This window comes from Cinclus cinclus, chromosome Z, assembly GCF_963662255.1.
Source record: "Cinclus cinclus chromosome Z, bCinCin1.1, whole genome shotgun sequence".
Lineage (NCBI taxonomy): Eukaryota > Metazoa > Chordata > Aves > Passeriformes > Cinclidae > Cinclus > Cinclus cinclus.
Genome location: NC_085084.1, coordinates 13,295,394 through 13,314,122, shown reverse-complemented (window position 1 = coordinate 13,314,122; position 18,729 = coordinate 13,295,394). Strand labels below are relative to the sequence as shown.

The window sequence follows — 18,729 nt, the reverse complement described above, 5'->3', positions numbered from 1 at the left end:
TATGAGGACCCTAGAGTACTATTAATAGAATTACATTTATCTATCTTGACACTTTAAACTGTGAAAATGCTGGTAAGTAAAAACAATTTAAAGCACCCACATGATTTTCTTGACTTGTGTGAAATAGTTGTGAGAAACAAAAGGATTCTGAAATATAGAACATACAATTTAGTGCAGAGATTTGAACTTCCTCCATATCCACTGTGGAAACTAAGACAGCCTTCTTATTGTATATGATTGGCTTAATTATTCACTAATATTAATTCCTGTTTAATGTCACAGTTACAGAGATACTTAGATAACACTATGTTTCCCTAAAAATGTTACCATGTGAATAACTTGTAAATATAGCCCAACAAGTGCAATCCAACTAGAAGATATCAGAATAAAGTCTGGGAAGATACCAGACATCAGATATAGCAAAAGCTAACAGTGACTCTTGGGTCCAACTTATTTCCACTGGATTTACTAAGAGTTAAAGAAAAAGAAAAGAGCACAGGTGTGAGTCTTGTTTCTGTGGACCTTTGCACTTCTTATTGGAATATAGGCTTCCAAACTTCAAAAAGTATCCTGTTCATTGTAAAGTTACATTACAAGTACTGGTAAACTAGTAATGAGCCCTTTTCTGTCTGGACATTGGAAGAGTTATTGTCTAAAGCAAGTACAGAAGAGGACAGATATAGATAGACAAATTAAGAAGTGTAATGCTAATATGGTATTGCAATTGATTTCTGCAATGCAAACATTTGAGATACCAGTTTGGTCTTTAATATGACTGGATAAATCCGTCTTAATTTGTACATGTGTAGCCTCAACCACATACACCGTAGTTCCCAAGGGTGAGGATGCCCCATCTCAGTAGTATCACCACCATTCTTCCAAATGCAGCTCTCATGGAAGCACTGTGCATGGATGTGCAGGGCTTCAGTCAGTAGCAATGCACCATGCTGGGTCACACCACATGGTACATGTTCTCAGCAGCCTAGGGTAACAAGAAAAGTTCAGGAGGGTTTGGGCTTGTTTTTTTCTGTTAATTTACAAAAGCAGAGGTGGTCTCATTTCAGTGCCTTACAGTCAACTCACACTACAGGATTTGCATTTCTGTTGAGAATGTTTTATTCTTTTTCTGTGGTTTGATAATTTTATTCTTTTCATTTATAAAAATTGAGAGCAAATTCCTTTGCTGTGAATATCACTGTATTCTAATTATTCTATTTCTAATCTTGTTTTTCCTTTTCATAAATGGATACCAATCACTCCCTGTTGGACCACACAATATTTCTTCCTGAAAAAAAACCAAAAAACCTGTTGACTGAAATTCCTTTTGATGGACCAAATTTCCTACTTGCTACCTGCTCCTGAATGGTCTCCTCAACCAAATCTGCATGTCTGATCAATTAAACCTTCCTCCATTGTACACGCCGTGCTCTCCAAACCTTCAACCTCCCCTCCTTCTCTTGCTGCTACCCTCTGGAAGCCACGGAAGAGTCCTGGGCCGAGGGAGGATTCTGTATGCTGGTGAAAAAGAACAATCTCTGCCAGAGGAAAGTGCTTCAGCAATTGTGTTGCAGAACATGTAAACAAAAGGGGTGAACTGACACCTCCCAGCATCCTCCTCCTCCTCCTGTAGACTTACAGATTAATCCGTATTACTGAAAAAGGAAAAAAAAAAAAAAGAAAGAAAAAGAAAGCAAGCCACCTTTCCCCCTCTCCCCCCTCTTTGTCTGGGGAGATGGTGAACTGTTTGTTGGAACTTAAATGGAAAAACTACAACACGCCTACCTTTCATAACTGGGTGTCTAAAGCTGAGCATCCAGGATCACAGAGTCAGTATTGTGTGACCAAAGCATTTGATGCCAAAATTAACATTTAACCCTTGATTTGATTTCCTGTCAACCTTAGGATTATTCCTGTTTTTTGAAGGTTCTTTTTCTTCCCTTCTTTCCTGCTTTTTTCCACTTCAAGATGTTTAAAGAGTGTTTCAAGAATACAACACAAGTTTACATGGATTAAAACTAAACAATACAAAAAAAATTGCATTAGTGTTTTTTTGTGCTGTATGTATTGATAGGGGGAACTTGAGCTCCTGAGGGGATCAGAAACATCATTAGTGCAGGACTAAGTTCTGCCCCTTTTGTAATACTATTTTTAAAAATGGAAAGTAAACATTTCTGCACACATTTCTTTCTTACTTCCTCTGCTGTATGCTATTTTTTGTATCACATTTGGTATGTATATATGTTTGCCCAAAATGTGGTTTTGGTCATATAGACTACATTTTTAGACAGGTGGCTTATTAACAGATATGCTAGGATTTTTATTTTATTTTTTTAAATTGTCAAAGCTATTTCAAATAAACATAAGAAACCCAATGTTCCTGTAGTGGACAAATTTAGAATATGCTAATTCTCTTGATTTGCATAAGTGAGAGTAATGTATATGCTCAGAAGTCGGAAAACATTGCTAACATGTAAGAAGTATTCATAAATTATTGTTGTCTTGTAATGTTCATTTAAAAAGGGGATATTATCATACAGATATGTGGAACTATTTCATAGTGCCCATATGTAAATGCCAGTGTGACTATATATGACAGGATGTGTTTACAGGACTGGATTTATAGTTGTGCCAAATACACCTCCAGGAAAAATTGCATCTAGGACAATAAATCAGTGGTTCTCTTGGAGCCGTGATGGGCCCGAATCTGCTTTTAACTGCTCACAGTAGAAATTTCAGCAGGAATAATCCTGCTAAGTCAAATGGAGTTACCTCACTATAAAATGGTCCTGAGTAATAAGAGAAGTGGCCCCAGCCTTGCTCTTTTTCTACCTAGGCACATGGATGCCAGTAAAAATTTCTGCTTAATTTGTCTTCTTCAGCTTCATTCAGCATACTGTTCAAAAGACAGTCATTTCACAGAAAATAAAAAATTGAACTTCAAAGATACTGTTTACTGGGGATAATACTTAAAACATGCAAAGTGTCTTTCTCAGTTAGGTTTCCAGGATATACAACATAATGGATTTCAGCTGTTCAAGCATGTAAATCCTGGAAAATAAAGGGGATCAAAAATGACTGTGGACATAAAAAAAAAAAAAAAAAACTAATTCAAACATTTAAAGCTACTGTCCTCTTTAGCAGAGAGCAGATAAACTATTTCAGCCTGGTCCAGTATGACAGAGTGCAGTCAAGCTCCTTTGGTGCCCATTACAAATTTCCTGATAAACATTCAAATTTGTGCTAGTTTAACTACTAGTCTGTTAACTGCCTCATTTCTCAGTATAACGTGTTTAAATAGAACATAATGCTTTCAAAGTTTAAATTAATATTATATATGTTATATATAAATATATATTCACTATTGAGATTTAATTATGTAATGGATTGTAAAGAATCTGTTTGGATACTTACAAATGTCTCTAACACTATAATAGAGAAGAAATTAATTACTTTGTTTTCTTTAAGAAAAACTGACATTGTTTTAACAAAATCCATTTTTACTGAAAAAAATACTGTACATGTGTAAAATGTTCAGTTGGTATTTGTAAAATAGGGTAGTTCTGTTGTAATTGATACTGGCCAAAATCAATGTTATTCCATATTTTATTTTTTCTATTAAATTAACCTAAATTCCTGTTCTTTTGGTCTGGAAAAACATGTTGATCCATGTGTTAAACATCTTTGTTGAAGGGCGTAGGTAGCTCTGTGGTGTAGAGCACTGGGTGTTTAATTTTATTACAGACTTCTTTTACTTTAAGTGATGGAGTTTATGATTGCAGAAATACCTGGTTTATGTGGAGATCACCTTTTGTGTAGTAACAGTACAGCCCTACCTGAACCCTAATGGTAACAATGTTGATTTCCTCTGATCTGTAAGAGTTTGTGATGGGTCTAATCTGTTGTGTGTTCAGGATTAAAAAGCAAAATTGGTAACTAACTATTGGCTCAGGCAGTTAAGAAGGAAGGATTCATCTTTGCAGTCACGCAGAGTGGCCGCTGGCACTGCGTGCAGCTCAGATCACAGCACAGAGTGCTCCTTGAGCACCACCTGTCTGGCTTTTCTGAGCCAGAGGGGCTCCGTGCAGCCTCCTTTTGTAACCCCTGCAAGGTGAGCTCCTTCACTGGCAGGACCTCATGCTCTTGTTCATTTACCACTTAGTCCCACAGACTCAGTGGAGAGCAAAACGGCAGATTATCCAAAGGGTCATATATTCAGATAACATTTTAAGCATATTTGAGGCCATGTAAAGAATTTCCTGAAAAAAAAAGGAAAAAAAACCTGCCACTTTTTGGCCTCAGACATTTTGTCACTGACCTATTTTAGCATAGTTTCAAAACAAGGAGTTAATCATCATTCCCACAGTTTCCCTGTCAGTCCCCAGAAGCATGCATATGTGGGATGGCACATTCTTAGCAGTAGTTTGGTGAGACCACACCTGGAATAAAGGTTGCTTACAGTGTTGTATGAAGAACTTCTTACTCCAGCTCCCACCTCACCTTTATCTTCCAAATGAGCAGACAAGTAAGGATAAATCTGTGTTTTAGGCTGAAAACCAGAATTTTCTGGTGTCAAATCAGACTCTTTGATCATCTTTGTTACGCCTTAAAAGCTGTTGTCAGAGGCATAGAAAATTTCAGCAGCCTATAAGTAAGCAGCCTGTAGCTGGTACTTGTACTAGAGGATCACTGCAGCAACAAGATTGCAATTGAAAGAAGCTAGTTTGTTCCCAGCTGCAGAGTTTTCTTAGATTGTTGCTCCTCCCTCTCTGATTCAACCAGTAGTTTGTTGTGTTCAGTATTTGACACTGTTAATGACACCCAGAAAGGATGCAGACCATTTCAGAAAGATCAGAAGCTACTAAGTACAAACAAAATAATAATTTTCCCTATGTCGGGAAAGACTGTGTGGCATCAATTTAAGTCTGTTAATTGTTTCCATTTTATTTATACTGCAAGTCAAAAAGCAAAGAGAAATTAAGATTCCATTATACTTAAAACATGGTATTTCCCAGTTCATATTTGTCAAGGAGATCCTTTGATTTAAATGCAAACTGGACACATGTCTAGACCTTTTCTTCACTGAAACTCCCAAAGTGTTTTAATAAAGACAACTGTGGTCAAAAAAACAAAGTAGTCATACATGCTAAAAACAGTTTACCATGCCTCAGACCTGCAGAACATCCTGAAGAAGCCTGTGTGTGGGGGTGTCATGTTTCCTTTTCTGCAATGGAGTACCAGCCTTACTCCCTTTTTTGCTGCAGCTGTTCATCTCAGCCACACACCAGTACTGTAGGATCAGATGCCAGAAGAGGTCAGTGGAGATCTTATGCTTGTGACCAGCAGCTCCTGGGACATTTGCTTAGCCCCTGCCTACCCACACACACCTGTATCCACTGGCACTCCCTGCCTCTTCCTGGGGAGGCTTTGCAAAATTCCCCTCTGTGAAGCACACTATTTTCTAGTAAAGATTTCCCTGTAAGACCTTACAGACTACCCCAATCGCTCTTGTGATTGCAGCTTTCCAATGTCAGGTCAAATTCCTTGCAGCTGAATCTATTGTGTAAAAGCAGGATGCTGCTTGTGCCACACTGTCAGATCATCAGAGGTTTGACAGAGGTATGAGTAAACCTATATGCAGAAGCACTAGACCTATCTACAGCAATTTCACCCATCACTAAATGCAAGTTACAACTCTTGATGACCAAGTCAATTCTTTTATAGCTGTCTGTTACTTTTTAATGAATATATTTATTTAAGTGACTGGTTGTAAGAAGGCCTATTATAAATTCAAGATTCCTGTAAAGACATGTAAGAGATTGCTTGTATGAGTCAGAGCTTTTAATCTGCAGTGCAACTCACTGAACAATAACTTGTCTATGATCCATTGCCATGCCTTATATTTATATTGGATATGCCATTGTGCTTTCATTGGTAGATTGAACCAAGAAAAGTTTTGCCATTAGATGTTTGTGCAAGATATTTTAAGCAAGTATTAAAAAAAGCTTTACGGCATACAAATAAAAACCCTAGTCAAGTTTTCATCAAAAGGAAACTGATGCACAACAACTTGCATGATCTTTTTCAGAATAGGGAGTTTCAGTATGTGAAAAAAGAAGGGTTGAAAATATGTTTTTGATGAGCATTTTCTTTACTAGGAAAAAACATTCTGTTTAACATAATTTTAATTACATGTCTTACTTAAAACTAATTTGTGAGATTTCTGTTTTTTATTGAAATAGATAATTATCTGATTATTTGCTACCACCTGTCATGTTGCTCTGTTGGGGCTTACATCCTCCTCATTAGCAAGAATTAAAGAGTTGTGAGTGTAGTGTCCCTAAGAAAAAACTAAGGCTCTGAACCTTAGTATAGCATTCAAGCAGTGGAAGTGTAACCAACAGACACATTATTATCAGTGGTTCCACCCCAGTGAGCAAAGAGGATTTGGACCTATCAAAGGCCTTGGACATTCTCTGGTTTCTCAGAGCACAGTAACATGTAGTCTTACTAGGAAAATTGTTCTGAAATCCTCAGGATAAAGCCAGAGATGACTGCAATAATATTCACCTGCTGTGTGAGCACACCAGATAACACCACAGAGTTAATGCTTAATACCTGACCTATGCTTGAAATTATCCTGAAGGATTTCCTTTCTGGTTTAAAAAGTGGTGTTTACACACAAAAACAGAGACAATTTTCACTTTTAGAATGGGAATTGTAGTGAAAGGAAAATATATTATGGGGGGGAAGCTCTGAGTATTTCTTAAAAATAATTCCAGTAAGCAACAAATGCAGACTCTTTGTGCTGCACCAAAAGCTGGTCTTTGTTGGGTTTTGGCAGAAAATACATGAACAGGTCATGTATTTGCTGCCAAATATGACCAGGAAAGCTTAGAAGAATTACTGTTGTACAATCATCTATTGGTTTTTCTGAGTTTGAGGGATGGATTCATTGAAGGTATTCTGGGAAACCAGCAACACTTTTCAAAGCAAAAACCACTCAGCCATCAGAAAACACAGTAGAGAGCAGTGAGGTGATTAAGTGCCCATTTTTCCAGTCAACCTGATGGTGAGAAGCCAGAGCACTGGTGAGCAGTGAGCACTTGTTTACCCAAGGAGAATTCATGGCTCTATCATGCAAATTCAACAGTAACTCTGAATGCTTACTGGAGCATGACTAATATGATTTAAATATAAATCAGAAAATACTGCATAACTTTTCCATTCACAATTGTCCTTGGCCTGCCCACTGCCCTCCTCCTGATGCCTACAGATGTTCTTTGAGATGTGGGTTGGAAGGAAAGTCTAGCTTCTGATGGCCAGTCCCCAAGGATCAGGTTGCTGTCAGCTGTCATGCTCATGACTATGGTAATGGACCATTCTGTGTAATGCCACTGGACAAAAATACCAAAATAATTCAAATATTCATTTCCAAATAAAGTAGCCCCTTTTCTTACTGCAAGAGCAAGGCCATACCAAAATGGAGTTGTGTAAATATTGGTCTTGCATTGTGTAAATATTGGTCTTGCTGTGTCTGACTTTAGCACAGCCTCTCTGAACACTATCGAGGCTGAAAGGAGGATTCAAAATTAGTTCCTGCTGCTAAACAGTGTCACAAAGCCTCTCTGCACCCATAGCTGAATTAGAAGAGCTGTATCATCAACATGGAATAAGTGATTGTTAAAGAGAATGTAGTCTGAGTTGGTCTGTTAAAATCTGCCCAGTTATCAGCAGATCTCTGTTCATATCGTGATTAAGTTGAAGATGTCCAGTATGAACAGCCTGTGCAGGAACTTCTTAGCTTAAGATGGATGGCACCACTGAAATACTGCCACAAAACATCCAGCTCTTCCCACTTCAGGTTTATGTTCATTCAAATCAGAGTGCAGAAATCCTACAGTGGTCAGGGAAGGCTCCATGTATACAAAGTGCATATTCCTTGCTTTATAACAGAGGAGTGAGACACACTGTTGATATCTGGGCTGCCTCTGATATGTGTTTTTCTCCAGCACTGAAATAATCTATCTTTAATGTACTTCATGTCCTAATAACATCAGCTTTACTCAAAGCATACTACATTTGGTTTTTGTATTTCACAAGCAGCTACCTAGCTTTCCAAAGAAGTACTATCAGCACTGTACAATAATTTTCAGTCAGGTTCAGGTGCTTCTGGTCCACTGCCCTTTAGAAAATTCTCAGCTACTGATTTTATGAAGAATGGGGAGCTTGAAAACATAAAACAGGAAAAATTCCAGTTGGAAAGCTCAAGAAGTGGAGCAGCTAAGCGTATTTTTTTCCATTGTGAGTCTAAATTTTTGATAGTATTTCTCCCTCCTTCAACAAGTGAGAAGGGTAGCCTTTTGATATTTAAAAAGCTCTATTGATATAAATTCACAGAGATTGTTCCATTTCCCTTCCCCCTTTCTTGTGGGCCTGTGAAATTTCAGGCTATAAGTGAGCATGAGAACACCTTGCCAGGCTCTTTCATAGGTGCTTACACAGGCAAGGGGAGAAATCATTAATCCAGCCATCTTATGCTTCCAGACATCCACAAAATTAGTATAAATGGAATTTTAAAGCAAATCCTTTAAATGTCTACAAAATTAGTAGGAAGGGAGATTTAAAGGTGATTTTAAAAAATTTCTTTTTGGAGACTGTTTATGTCCACTAAGTACTGCTGAGGGCTCTGGCTCTCCAATGGGTTTCTAACAATTGTATTAATGCTATGCAGAAATGGGGGAGAAAATACACATTGTAAAGGGGAGGGAAAATCCCTTTGTGTTAGAAATAAATAAGGCAGCTTTGGCTAATATGAATGTTTCTATTCTGCAGGGAAAAGCATAGAAGGCCATGTAGGACAGTGAAGTCTGATAAAGGCAATTTCCTCACTCCTGACTGTCATGATTATAGCTAACTTGAGTCTTTCTGGGTGATCTCACCTAATCCTGCAAGAAAGGGGCCTTTCATCCTAAAGTCATTATATGGCACTCAGCACACAGCTATTCAGGGAAGAGATGTTCAATGATTTTCAAGGTTCTGCTTTGCCCCTTGGCACAAGGGGGAGATTTAGTTACTTAGGAATCAATATCCTATTTTCAGCCTTCTCATTTGTCACTGCCTAGAGCACTTCTGAAAAGAAGACTTTCAATGTGGGATCATTCTCATCACCTCAAATCATGATACACAGAAGTTTTGTCACTTCTGCACATGCAAATAGAGAGACAGAAATTTGGACATTGTGTAATTAGTAGGAGACTGAGAACTGAAGCCAGATAATTGGAAACCAGATGCCAATTTTATTCAACTGTCAAATCTGAAGGTAAAGGAAATGTCTTCATCTTGAAAATGTTACAACATGGACATTATGGCAAGATTTCTTTCAAGGAGTAATCTATCAAACACTGAGAATTTGGGCTAAGCAAAAAAGTATCTTTAAAAGGAATCTCCAGGGTGAATTTGCATTTTTTTTTAATATGCAAGTTAGTTTTAGATTACTTAAGCTGTATGAATTAATGTTTCTTCAGAGAACTCAATGACCTGATCCCACAAGCCAGACAAAATAAAATGTATCACAGCCAAATGTGAAAAAAGCAGAGAGCTCCCTAAGACCAGCTTATTTCAGCTCTCATAGCTGATGGATGAAAAGCAATTCTGAGCAGTTTTTGTTTATCTGCTTTGTCAAACCTTTAAAACCCATAAGATTACATACAAAGAACATAAGTATGAAATCCATATCCAGATTTCTATGACAGCAAACAAGCAAAATGGAGGAAATAAGGTAGTTTTTTTTCCCATTGATTTTAAGGAAAAGCCACTGCAGCAACATTGTAGACAATAAAGAATATTTTAAAATTAGATATTTTATATTAGATTTTATAAAAAGTGATGTTTTGAACAAACAAAGTGGGGAAGTGATATGTGACTTGGAGTGATTAAGTCTCACAGAGGGACTACAAGAGAAAAGGATTTATGACAGCCAGCACGTGAAAGCCCATACCTCCATGCCTGACTGACAAGGATACCTACACCCTCACCTCACTGATCTCCTGAAATATCATGTGCTGCCAATGGATGGCACAGGTTTTGGAAAGCAAGAGAGAAACAGTGACAAGATAAAGGTGCACTTGATGCTGCTTATGCAAAGACATAAAATGACTTGGCAAATAAATCAAGTGCTCCAGACTGGGACTCAGGAGAGACAGGTTCTTCTTTGCTATTGCAAACTAATTTCGTTATATTATTGCAACTCAGGTTTCTACCTTCTTAATGGGAGAAATAGTTCTTACCTCACTTTAAAAAGCATCTGATAGGAACTGAGCATTAAGTATAGGGATTTTGTATGCAGTTAAAGGCACAACTTGAAACCTGATGTAGCGCAAATATGGACTTAAACATTTCTAACTGTGGACACAAAAATTAGACATTAAAATCTTACTATTATGAGGAATCAAGTCCATTAACATGTCATTATTCCTACAGTATCTCCAATTCCTTTTTTTTAACAATGTGACAAATGTTTTAAACAAGGTAACAAGATAGCAGAACTAAGATGATAATGAATGATAAACATGAAATGATCCAAAGCAACTGGTGATCACTGCCTGATTGAAATCTAAGTGAAGACACTATACTGAGAGTATTCCTCTATTAAGTATTGTAGACAGATAAAGATTTCTAATACAGAAAAGAAAAAGATTGAGACTTTGGCAGCCTGTATTTATCTAGTGAGATTTGTAAAGAAATACACTGCTCACAAGGAATTCTGGCAGATGGTTGAACTACCCTGTGGAATAATATAAGTCTTCTTTTTTGAATTTCAGTGCTAACTCTTTAAATATCCACCACAAACTATATTTTTAACGTGTCAGATCTACAGTTCTAGATGTGATTTGCAATTCAGAGGGCCAAATATTTAAGTATTTTCTGGTGCATGTTCTTATAATAGTATTCATAAAAATGCTTCAGTTCCATGCCGTGGTCTTCCTGGCACTATTCCAAGCACAGCTGAAATGAAAGGCATAGCACAGAAATAACTAAAACCTTTAAAAACTGAGTACTTCTGCTATGTTTGCATGCACAGCTGAGGTGGATGAATTAGTAGCTTAGTTCCAGTGGATAGGCACACAGGTAGTGTAGGCAAATAAAGGAGAAACAGAAAAGTTTTCTAATATGTATCACAAAACAACATCACAGAAGCAATTATGTAATAAAATAACCCTGACAGATTTCCCAGAGATGCAAACCAAATAAAATAAAACACTCAGGCATCAGACCTGCAATGGGAACTCTTTTCAGATACTGCATTTTTTCATAGTTGTATTGTTGTCCAAATATATACATATGTGTGTGTGTGTGTATCTGTGTCTGTGTCTGTGTATACATATATATGTATACACAGATATATCTCAAATTTATCCTAGTTTCAGCTGGGACAAAGTTAATTTTTTATACTATCTGGGAAGCAGGCAGGCATGGCCAGACCCTTATAGTATTGGGTACCATCTCACATCACTTTTTTTGAGGGGCGAGCAAAGGACTTGCTCTCTCCTTCCAGCAGTGAGAGTAAGGGTGGAGGGCAAAAAAGTCCAGTATTGCTTTATTTTCCATGTAAATAATTTCAACCTTTTGCTATTAACACTGTAGTCATTACTATTTTATTATCTCATTGCTGTTTCTAGTAAATTGTTTGTATCTTAACCTGTGAGTTTCACATTTCTGTGTCTCTAATTTTCAACTCCATCCCCAGAGAGAAAAGGGGGAGGGGAAAAGAGTGGGAGAAGGGAAAGCAAGCAAGTGGCATCTGGTTTAGGTGAGTCCCAGTGAGGTCACAGAACTGGGGAGTGTCATTCCCAAACCACAAAAAAATTATGTATTAAAATCTCATAAAGCATTTGAGAACATGGGATTCCATGTTACATGCTCTGGATACATATCAAAAAGGCTCAAGACACTTCTATTAACCAAATCTGTCAATGGCCTGAAGGCCACATTATTTTTTTCTGGAAGGTGAAAATTATAAATATTTGGTATTATGATAAATATGCATCAATACAAAAATGTTATCTGAGTAGCATCTAGAAAAAAATTAGAATCCTACTGAATTATATGTGTAACAGCTTTTCTAATGTTTTTAATTTTAGTCCGCTATAAAGCAATTACTCATAAAAGATGCAGTGTTGCTGTTCAGAAATGCTGCACAGTTCCATGGAACTAGTCAGTTTACACAATTCAAGGTTTTGCCTTTATGGGTATGCCAGGGATTACGTAAATGCATGGAGATATATACATACATATACAGAGATGTAGATGTATACAAATTGCTCTTTGGATAATGAGAACTATAAAAATGTACAAACATGTGCGCTTCCAAAGACTTTTGTTTCCCTGATCTTGTCAGGAGACTCTTCTTTTTTTCCCAGTCTGAACTTCTTCCCAGCTAGCACTGATCCCAGAATAACCTCTGAAGAGCATTGTCTTCATGGTTTATGTGGTTCCATCACTGGCTTTTGGCTTGTCTTTTACTTTTTCCTCTCTTTAGAAGACACACAAACCATTGCAAAGCAAATATTACATCTCTGCCTACATTTTGGGTACCCCCAGGTTTCACCCAGAGTTGGCTAGATGTTCCAGTTTGCCTTTATACCTACACTGTTCCTATTCCCTTAGGTATGTAAGTATTATCCTGGCTCATACCTCATATCAGAGGTTTCAACTATTACAAAGTTTTATAATATGTTAAAGTACAACTGTTGAAAACACAGCAGGCAGAGAACATAATTTGCAGTATTTTAGAAAATTTGTCCTCCCTACATTGTTTTAAATGGATATAAGTGGTTGCTTGTATGGTTCTTTTGCTCTTCAAATGTAAGGAACTTATTGCAAGTGAAATCCAAACCTGAGTCATTCCATATTTGTGTTTCAATTCCTAAAGTTTACTATATTTGCCAGATCTGGATTTTCCAGCCATGATGCAAGTGGAAAGAGTTGCTTGATATTGATATTGAAGTATCCATAGAAACTGCAGATTTTATGTATTATATAGGACTTTTTGCCCAGCCTCTTCTATTACTCAAGAATAAAGGAACAGCCAATTCCTTAAATATATAGACTCGGTTATAATATTTTTTTCCAAAACAAACTGATATAAAAGACCTAATCTTGAGATTTATAAAGCTATGATAAATCGATTTACTGTACCCACATGATTCTGCACAGAAAGTACTCATACTACTCACCAAATCTCTGTCCTGAGAGTTATTACGCATGCAGCTTACCAGTTTGGACCAGTGTTTTAATTATTAATATAATTAATCAGTTTTGAGGTAGAAATGTAATATAATTTTTTTTCAAGTCCAAATGTGCAGTTTTGCACCAAGTGTCAATTCAGCCAAAATGAAAGCCTGGGTCTTTTAGGTAGGGAGTCTTCCATCAGCAGCCTGGGAGGAGGACAAAACATAGCTAGAGGTTTGGAAAGCACCAACAGGTCTCTGGCTGGTGGAAGATTGCTTAAGCCCATCTCCTCATGTAACATATCCACACCCATGACAGCAAACCCTTTATGCTGCAGCTTGCAATTGAGTTCAAAAGATATTACGTAATGAATACTCCTCAGTAGCACTAATTTTGATGTAACTTACGAATCTTAAGGATCACATTGCTTCAACTGATGCAAAATAAATTAACAAAATCAAAATTCACTCTTTCTCAAATTCACATGGAAAAGAAAAATTGATGGGCAAACAAACAAACAAACAAACAAACAGCTCTGATAATCCCGGTTCCCCAAGAGAGCCAGTACTTGTTTTCCTGATGCCTTAGGGAAATGTGCTCATTTCAGTAATTAAAAATAGATCCGATTCCTCTTCAACATTATGTTTTCCAGCCTGAAAAGTTTGGATTTTTTTTCTCTTCTTTTTGGTTTATGTTTTAAATTGTGAGAAGATTGATCTGCAATAAACCATTTTTTTCCTACCAGGGGAATATCTTGATGATTCCCAAGAATGCCAGTTGTGTGATATATCCTGTCAAAAGTGCATTGGACCTGAGTCAGACAATTGCATCAGCTGCCCACCCACAAGGTAATTGTCTTCTTGCACAGTGCAGTACAAAAATCTCACATCATCATCTGGAGAAGAGGCTGTATTGTGTTTAGCAGAGACTATGGAAGCAAGAAGTGTCTAGGGCAAAATAATCCAGGGGACCTGAGAACACAATTTTTATGTAAACAAAATAGCTGGCTACCCAAGCAGTAAATGTTTAGCAGCATGATTTTCACAGATAAATTCCTTTTTATATGTAAATAGACTTTCTTTCATTGTCATCCTTTCTAAATCATGACTGCTGCAATCACAACTGACAATTTCCACAAGAATCTAGGGCATCTGTAGCTCCACCCAGCTATGAGGATTGGCTCAAGGCATGTTCTTTACCTTTTGTGGGTACAATCCTCCTCCTCATCCCACCTCAGGGGACAGCAGTGGTAGAGTGAGTAAGAAGCATGTGGTTTGGAGTGTTTTGTTGGGAGCACTGAATTGGGGAATTCTATTGCTAAAACACAACAGCCTTGTTTGGCAGCCAGGGTGGGGCATGAAGGGCTGAGGTAACAACAGACCTAAGTATACCTGTAATTTGTGAGTGTGGTACCTGACCGTGTATGTGTCTCCATAAATGCTCTCTATGCTCCTCACAATGTGTTGTTTCAGAGCAGGGAGGAGTATCAAGATTGCTCTCTTGCTGTACTGTGTGATAGCAGCTTATGATATAACAAGATCAAGGGAAGTTAAGGTTATCTGGGATGTGTATCTAATGTTGCTCTTCTACCCTTATCTCAGGCGCTACTTTTGGGAATCCATTGATAATCATACCCATCATACCTGTTCTGTAGGAGAGCAGGAGTGGATGATTTTCCCCATCTTTTCACCTTCCTTTTCTCCTTCAGACACCTTGTGAGAATTTTTTATTTCCTTTAAGTAATAAGGATATTAAGGAATGCATGTTCATATTGCTGTGTCTGGTATGTCTCCTCAGTATGGTCTACACCATGTTTAGGGTCAAGAAAGAGATTGCCAGGAAGGTCATTCAAAGATCTGCCCTGAGTGTGGGTAGATTTGAGTGGCATAGAACATGGAAGAAAATGGCACTGTTTGGGGGGAAGTTCTCTGTTCCAATGATTTGGAAGTTCACCCCTGAAAACTACAGGACATTAATAAAGTGACAGAATATTTGCAAGGAAAATGCTGTGGCAACTGCATAGACAAGCAACTTATTGCAGTGTGCTGGACCCTAGTGCTAGTGCTAGTGCTAGTCTTTACTGGGCACAGGTCAACAATGGACAGTGCCCTCAGGGAAAGGAGGAAGAAATCAGAACATATCAGAAATATGTGAAACAAACAACACATGCAGGAAACAGCTGCCCCTATACTATATAGAAGTAGAAAGCCAAGACCAATTCCATTTGCTTTGTGATGAATTAAGAGGAAGCAGGGCCTTGTGGAAAGATTGTCCAAGACTTTGGGCAGATTTTAGTCTCAAGGAAGTTAGAGAGTCCCATGCCCCACCAATACAGACCAGACCCTCTGCTACTGGGAGCAAGTGCCCCACTGCAGGGAAGAGACAGTACACACAACGATGTAACTTGTGGTGTTGGCTGTGACTACAGAGGAGACATGAGGAAGTGGGATGGAAAACACACGTCTGCCCTGGCAACATGGGTACCTGAGCTAAGAGGAAGAACAACCATCACAGGAAATTCTTCAAGAATAAATGCCACTCCAGTTTTCACTGGACAAATACTCAGACAGAACAGGAGAACTGATGTTACTTCCAATCCTCTTCAAGTTCTCCAGCTTATATTTACAAGAAGCAAGCAATGACCAGGCCTGGATGGACCCTGCATCCAGCCAGGTGGAGGAAAGGGACAGTCAGATCTATTGGACTGTGTGGATCCAATGGCTTGACACATCAGACCCACAAGAACCTTAGTCTTTAGTTGACACAGGTGCACAGTGTACCCTGATGTCATCAAGATATGTGGGGGCAGAATCCATCTCTATTTCTGAGGTGACAGGGGGAACTGGACAGCTGACTGTACTGGAAGCTGAAGTGACCCTGACTGGGAATGAATGGCAAAAACACTCCATTGTGACTGGCCCAGAGGCCCCATGAATACCTGGTGCAGATTAATCAGGAGAGGGTATTTCAAAGACCCAAAAATTAGGCTTTTGGGAGAGCCATGGAGACAGAGGAAGTTAGACAGCTGAACACCTTGCCTGGTCTCTCAGGGGACCCTCCTGCTATAACACCATGCCAGCCAGGACTTTGTGACCCCCCATCCATGAGGTGAGTACTGAACTGAGACCCAGTGAGTGGCCAGCAAGACTCTCTCAGTGTTTAGTGGTCCCATATGGCCAGTGTGTGTATGTAGAGTGGACTATCATGGCCTGAAGGAAGTTTCACCACCACTGAATGCTGCTGTGCCAGACATGGTGGAACTTCAGCATGAACTGGAGTCCAAAGCGAATCAAATGTGGATCAATATTGCAAATGTGTTTTTCTCCTTCAGCAGAAGAGTGCAGGCCACTGTTTGCTGGAGGGGCATCCAGTACACCTGGAGCTGTGTGTCCCAAGGGTGGAAACACAGCCCCACTATTTGCCATGGACTGACCCAAACTGTAGTAGAAAAGGCAGAGACTCCACAACACTTGCAATACATTAATGACATCATTGTGTGGGGAAGCACAGCAGAAAACTTTGAAAACTGAGAGAACATACTTCAGATCATCCCAAAGGTTTTACCATAAAACAAATTTAGGTGAAGTCCCAAGAAATACAATTTTTAGGAGAAAAATGACAAAATATCATTGTCAGGTTCTAGTGAATGTGGTTAACAAAATAGCATTTATGTCCACACCAAACAGCAAGAAAATTATCTTTCCCTAAGTGCTGTGGGGTTTTGGAATATGCATATTCCAGATTACAGTCAGATTGTAAATCCTCTCTATCATGCAACAGGAAAGAAGAATGATTTTTAGAGGGGTCTTGAACAGCTACCAGTTTTTGAACAAACTAAACAGGAGATTGTTTATGCAGTAGCCCCTGGGCCAGTCAGGACAGGACAGGTTGTAAAAAATATTCTGCACACTGCAGCCAGGGAGAATGGAGCCTCTGGAAAACAGCTTCAGGGGAGAGTGGAGGACAACACTGGGGTTCTGGAGTCAGGGGCACAATGGATCTGAAGCCTGCTACACCCCAAATGGAAAGGACCTACTGACTGCTTATATTAGGGGTTGGAGCTGTTTTAGAAGGGGCTGGCACTGAAGCACAGCTCCTCTTGGCACTCTGACTGTCAGCAAATGGCTGGATGTGCAACGAGAAAGTCCCTTCCACACATCATCCTCTGGTGCTACATGGAATAAGTAGATTACATTGATCACACAGTGAGATCAAACAGGAAACTACAACTGCCCAGGGATCTTGGAAGCTATGGTGAACTGACCCAAAGGTGAAAATTTCATCATCAGAGGATGAGAAAGTGACTGGCTGAAGACATTCCACCACATTATTGGCTGAAAGAAAATGAGAAGTAATATACTCTCTCAACAGATGGATAGTGTAGGGATACACTGAAAATGGAAAGCTACCGTAGGGAATTCTACACAGCAAATCAGAGAAGATATTGAGGTGGATCTTATCAAATTGCAGAGTTGAAAGCAATCCAGCTGGCTTTAGATACCATTGAATGAGAGAAATGGCCAGCACTCTCTCTAGCTTTACACTGACTCAACGAACAATAGCAAGCTATCCATGGAGGTGGTTGGACCTATGGAAAAAGACTGGCAGACAGCAGAGGTGAAAAGCAAAGGCCATGTGGTTAATTAACACCCAAGGCTCGCCCAGTGGAGCTCATCCTGCCCAAACAATATCCCATGTACTGTAAAAGGGGATAAAGTCTCTGTAGTGCTCATGAGGAATGTTGTGGAAGACAGGTTGAATTAATCCTGGCTCAAGCAAAGGTAAACTGTCCATGGGACTTGATGGACTTGGTGGGTAAGGTAGATGGCCAGGGAAACACGATGTGTTACTCAAGGGGATTTTATGTTTTGTGTAAGAACAGTCTGTAATGTTGAATTGTATAATATTTGCTGCTGAATGGCATGGCATAAACACAGATTATTCTATAATTACCATGGACAACGAGTGTAGCCATTTCCAGGTACACCAGTTGTGAGATCCTGATGTATCAACAGCTGACAGCACACCAGCCCTCCTGCCCTGGAAGATATCTTGGATGGGTAGAACCCATCATCTTGGACTAAATGAATTTAACAGGCATGTCGGAGGGATAGCTGTTGACTATTGAAATTATACCTGTGCTCATGTGTGTTTACAAATATATGTGTGGTGTATAACTGGAAGATGTGGGATCTAGGCAAGACGACAGATGACAGATATAGAGAGAATCATGTCCTGGTTGCAGCCAGCATAGAGTTAATTTCTGCAGTAGTCAGGAGAGGCAGGGCTAGGATTTGGGAGTTATTCTATACTACTGCACTCTTAGTTCCAGGGGTGTGGGATGAGGTTCCTTTCCAGATCACATGGCTTGGTGCAGTCAGGTATTGTCAGGGGTTCCCTGCATTATGGTTGTGAGCACTGGCATGAGAATTGTTCAGCTGCTGTACACTTTTGTAATTGATACGGTTGCTTTTACTGTTCATTTTCTTTCTTTGCTCT

The 18,729-nt window shown here is 38.9% G+C and overlaps 1 protein-coding gene across 2 annotated transcripts in view; it reads left to right on the top strand.

Annotated features, from left to right (window-relative positions):
* PCSK5 (proprotein convertase subtilisin/kexin type 5) overlaps positions 1-18,729 on the top strand; it is a 220,905-nt gene that overhangs the window by 168,587 nt on the left and 33,589 nt on the right. Inside the window, exon 21 of one of the 2 annotated variants that reach the window (XM_062512702.1) lies at positions 13,976-14,078. In XM_062512702.1, coding sequence (XP_062368686.1) covers positions 13,976-14,078 — 103 coding nt within the window. Of the gene's footprint in view, positions 1-1,477; positions 3,590-13,975; positions 14,079-18,729 lie in introns of those variants that run through there. The other variant, XM_062512703.1, reaches the window with a different exon arrangement.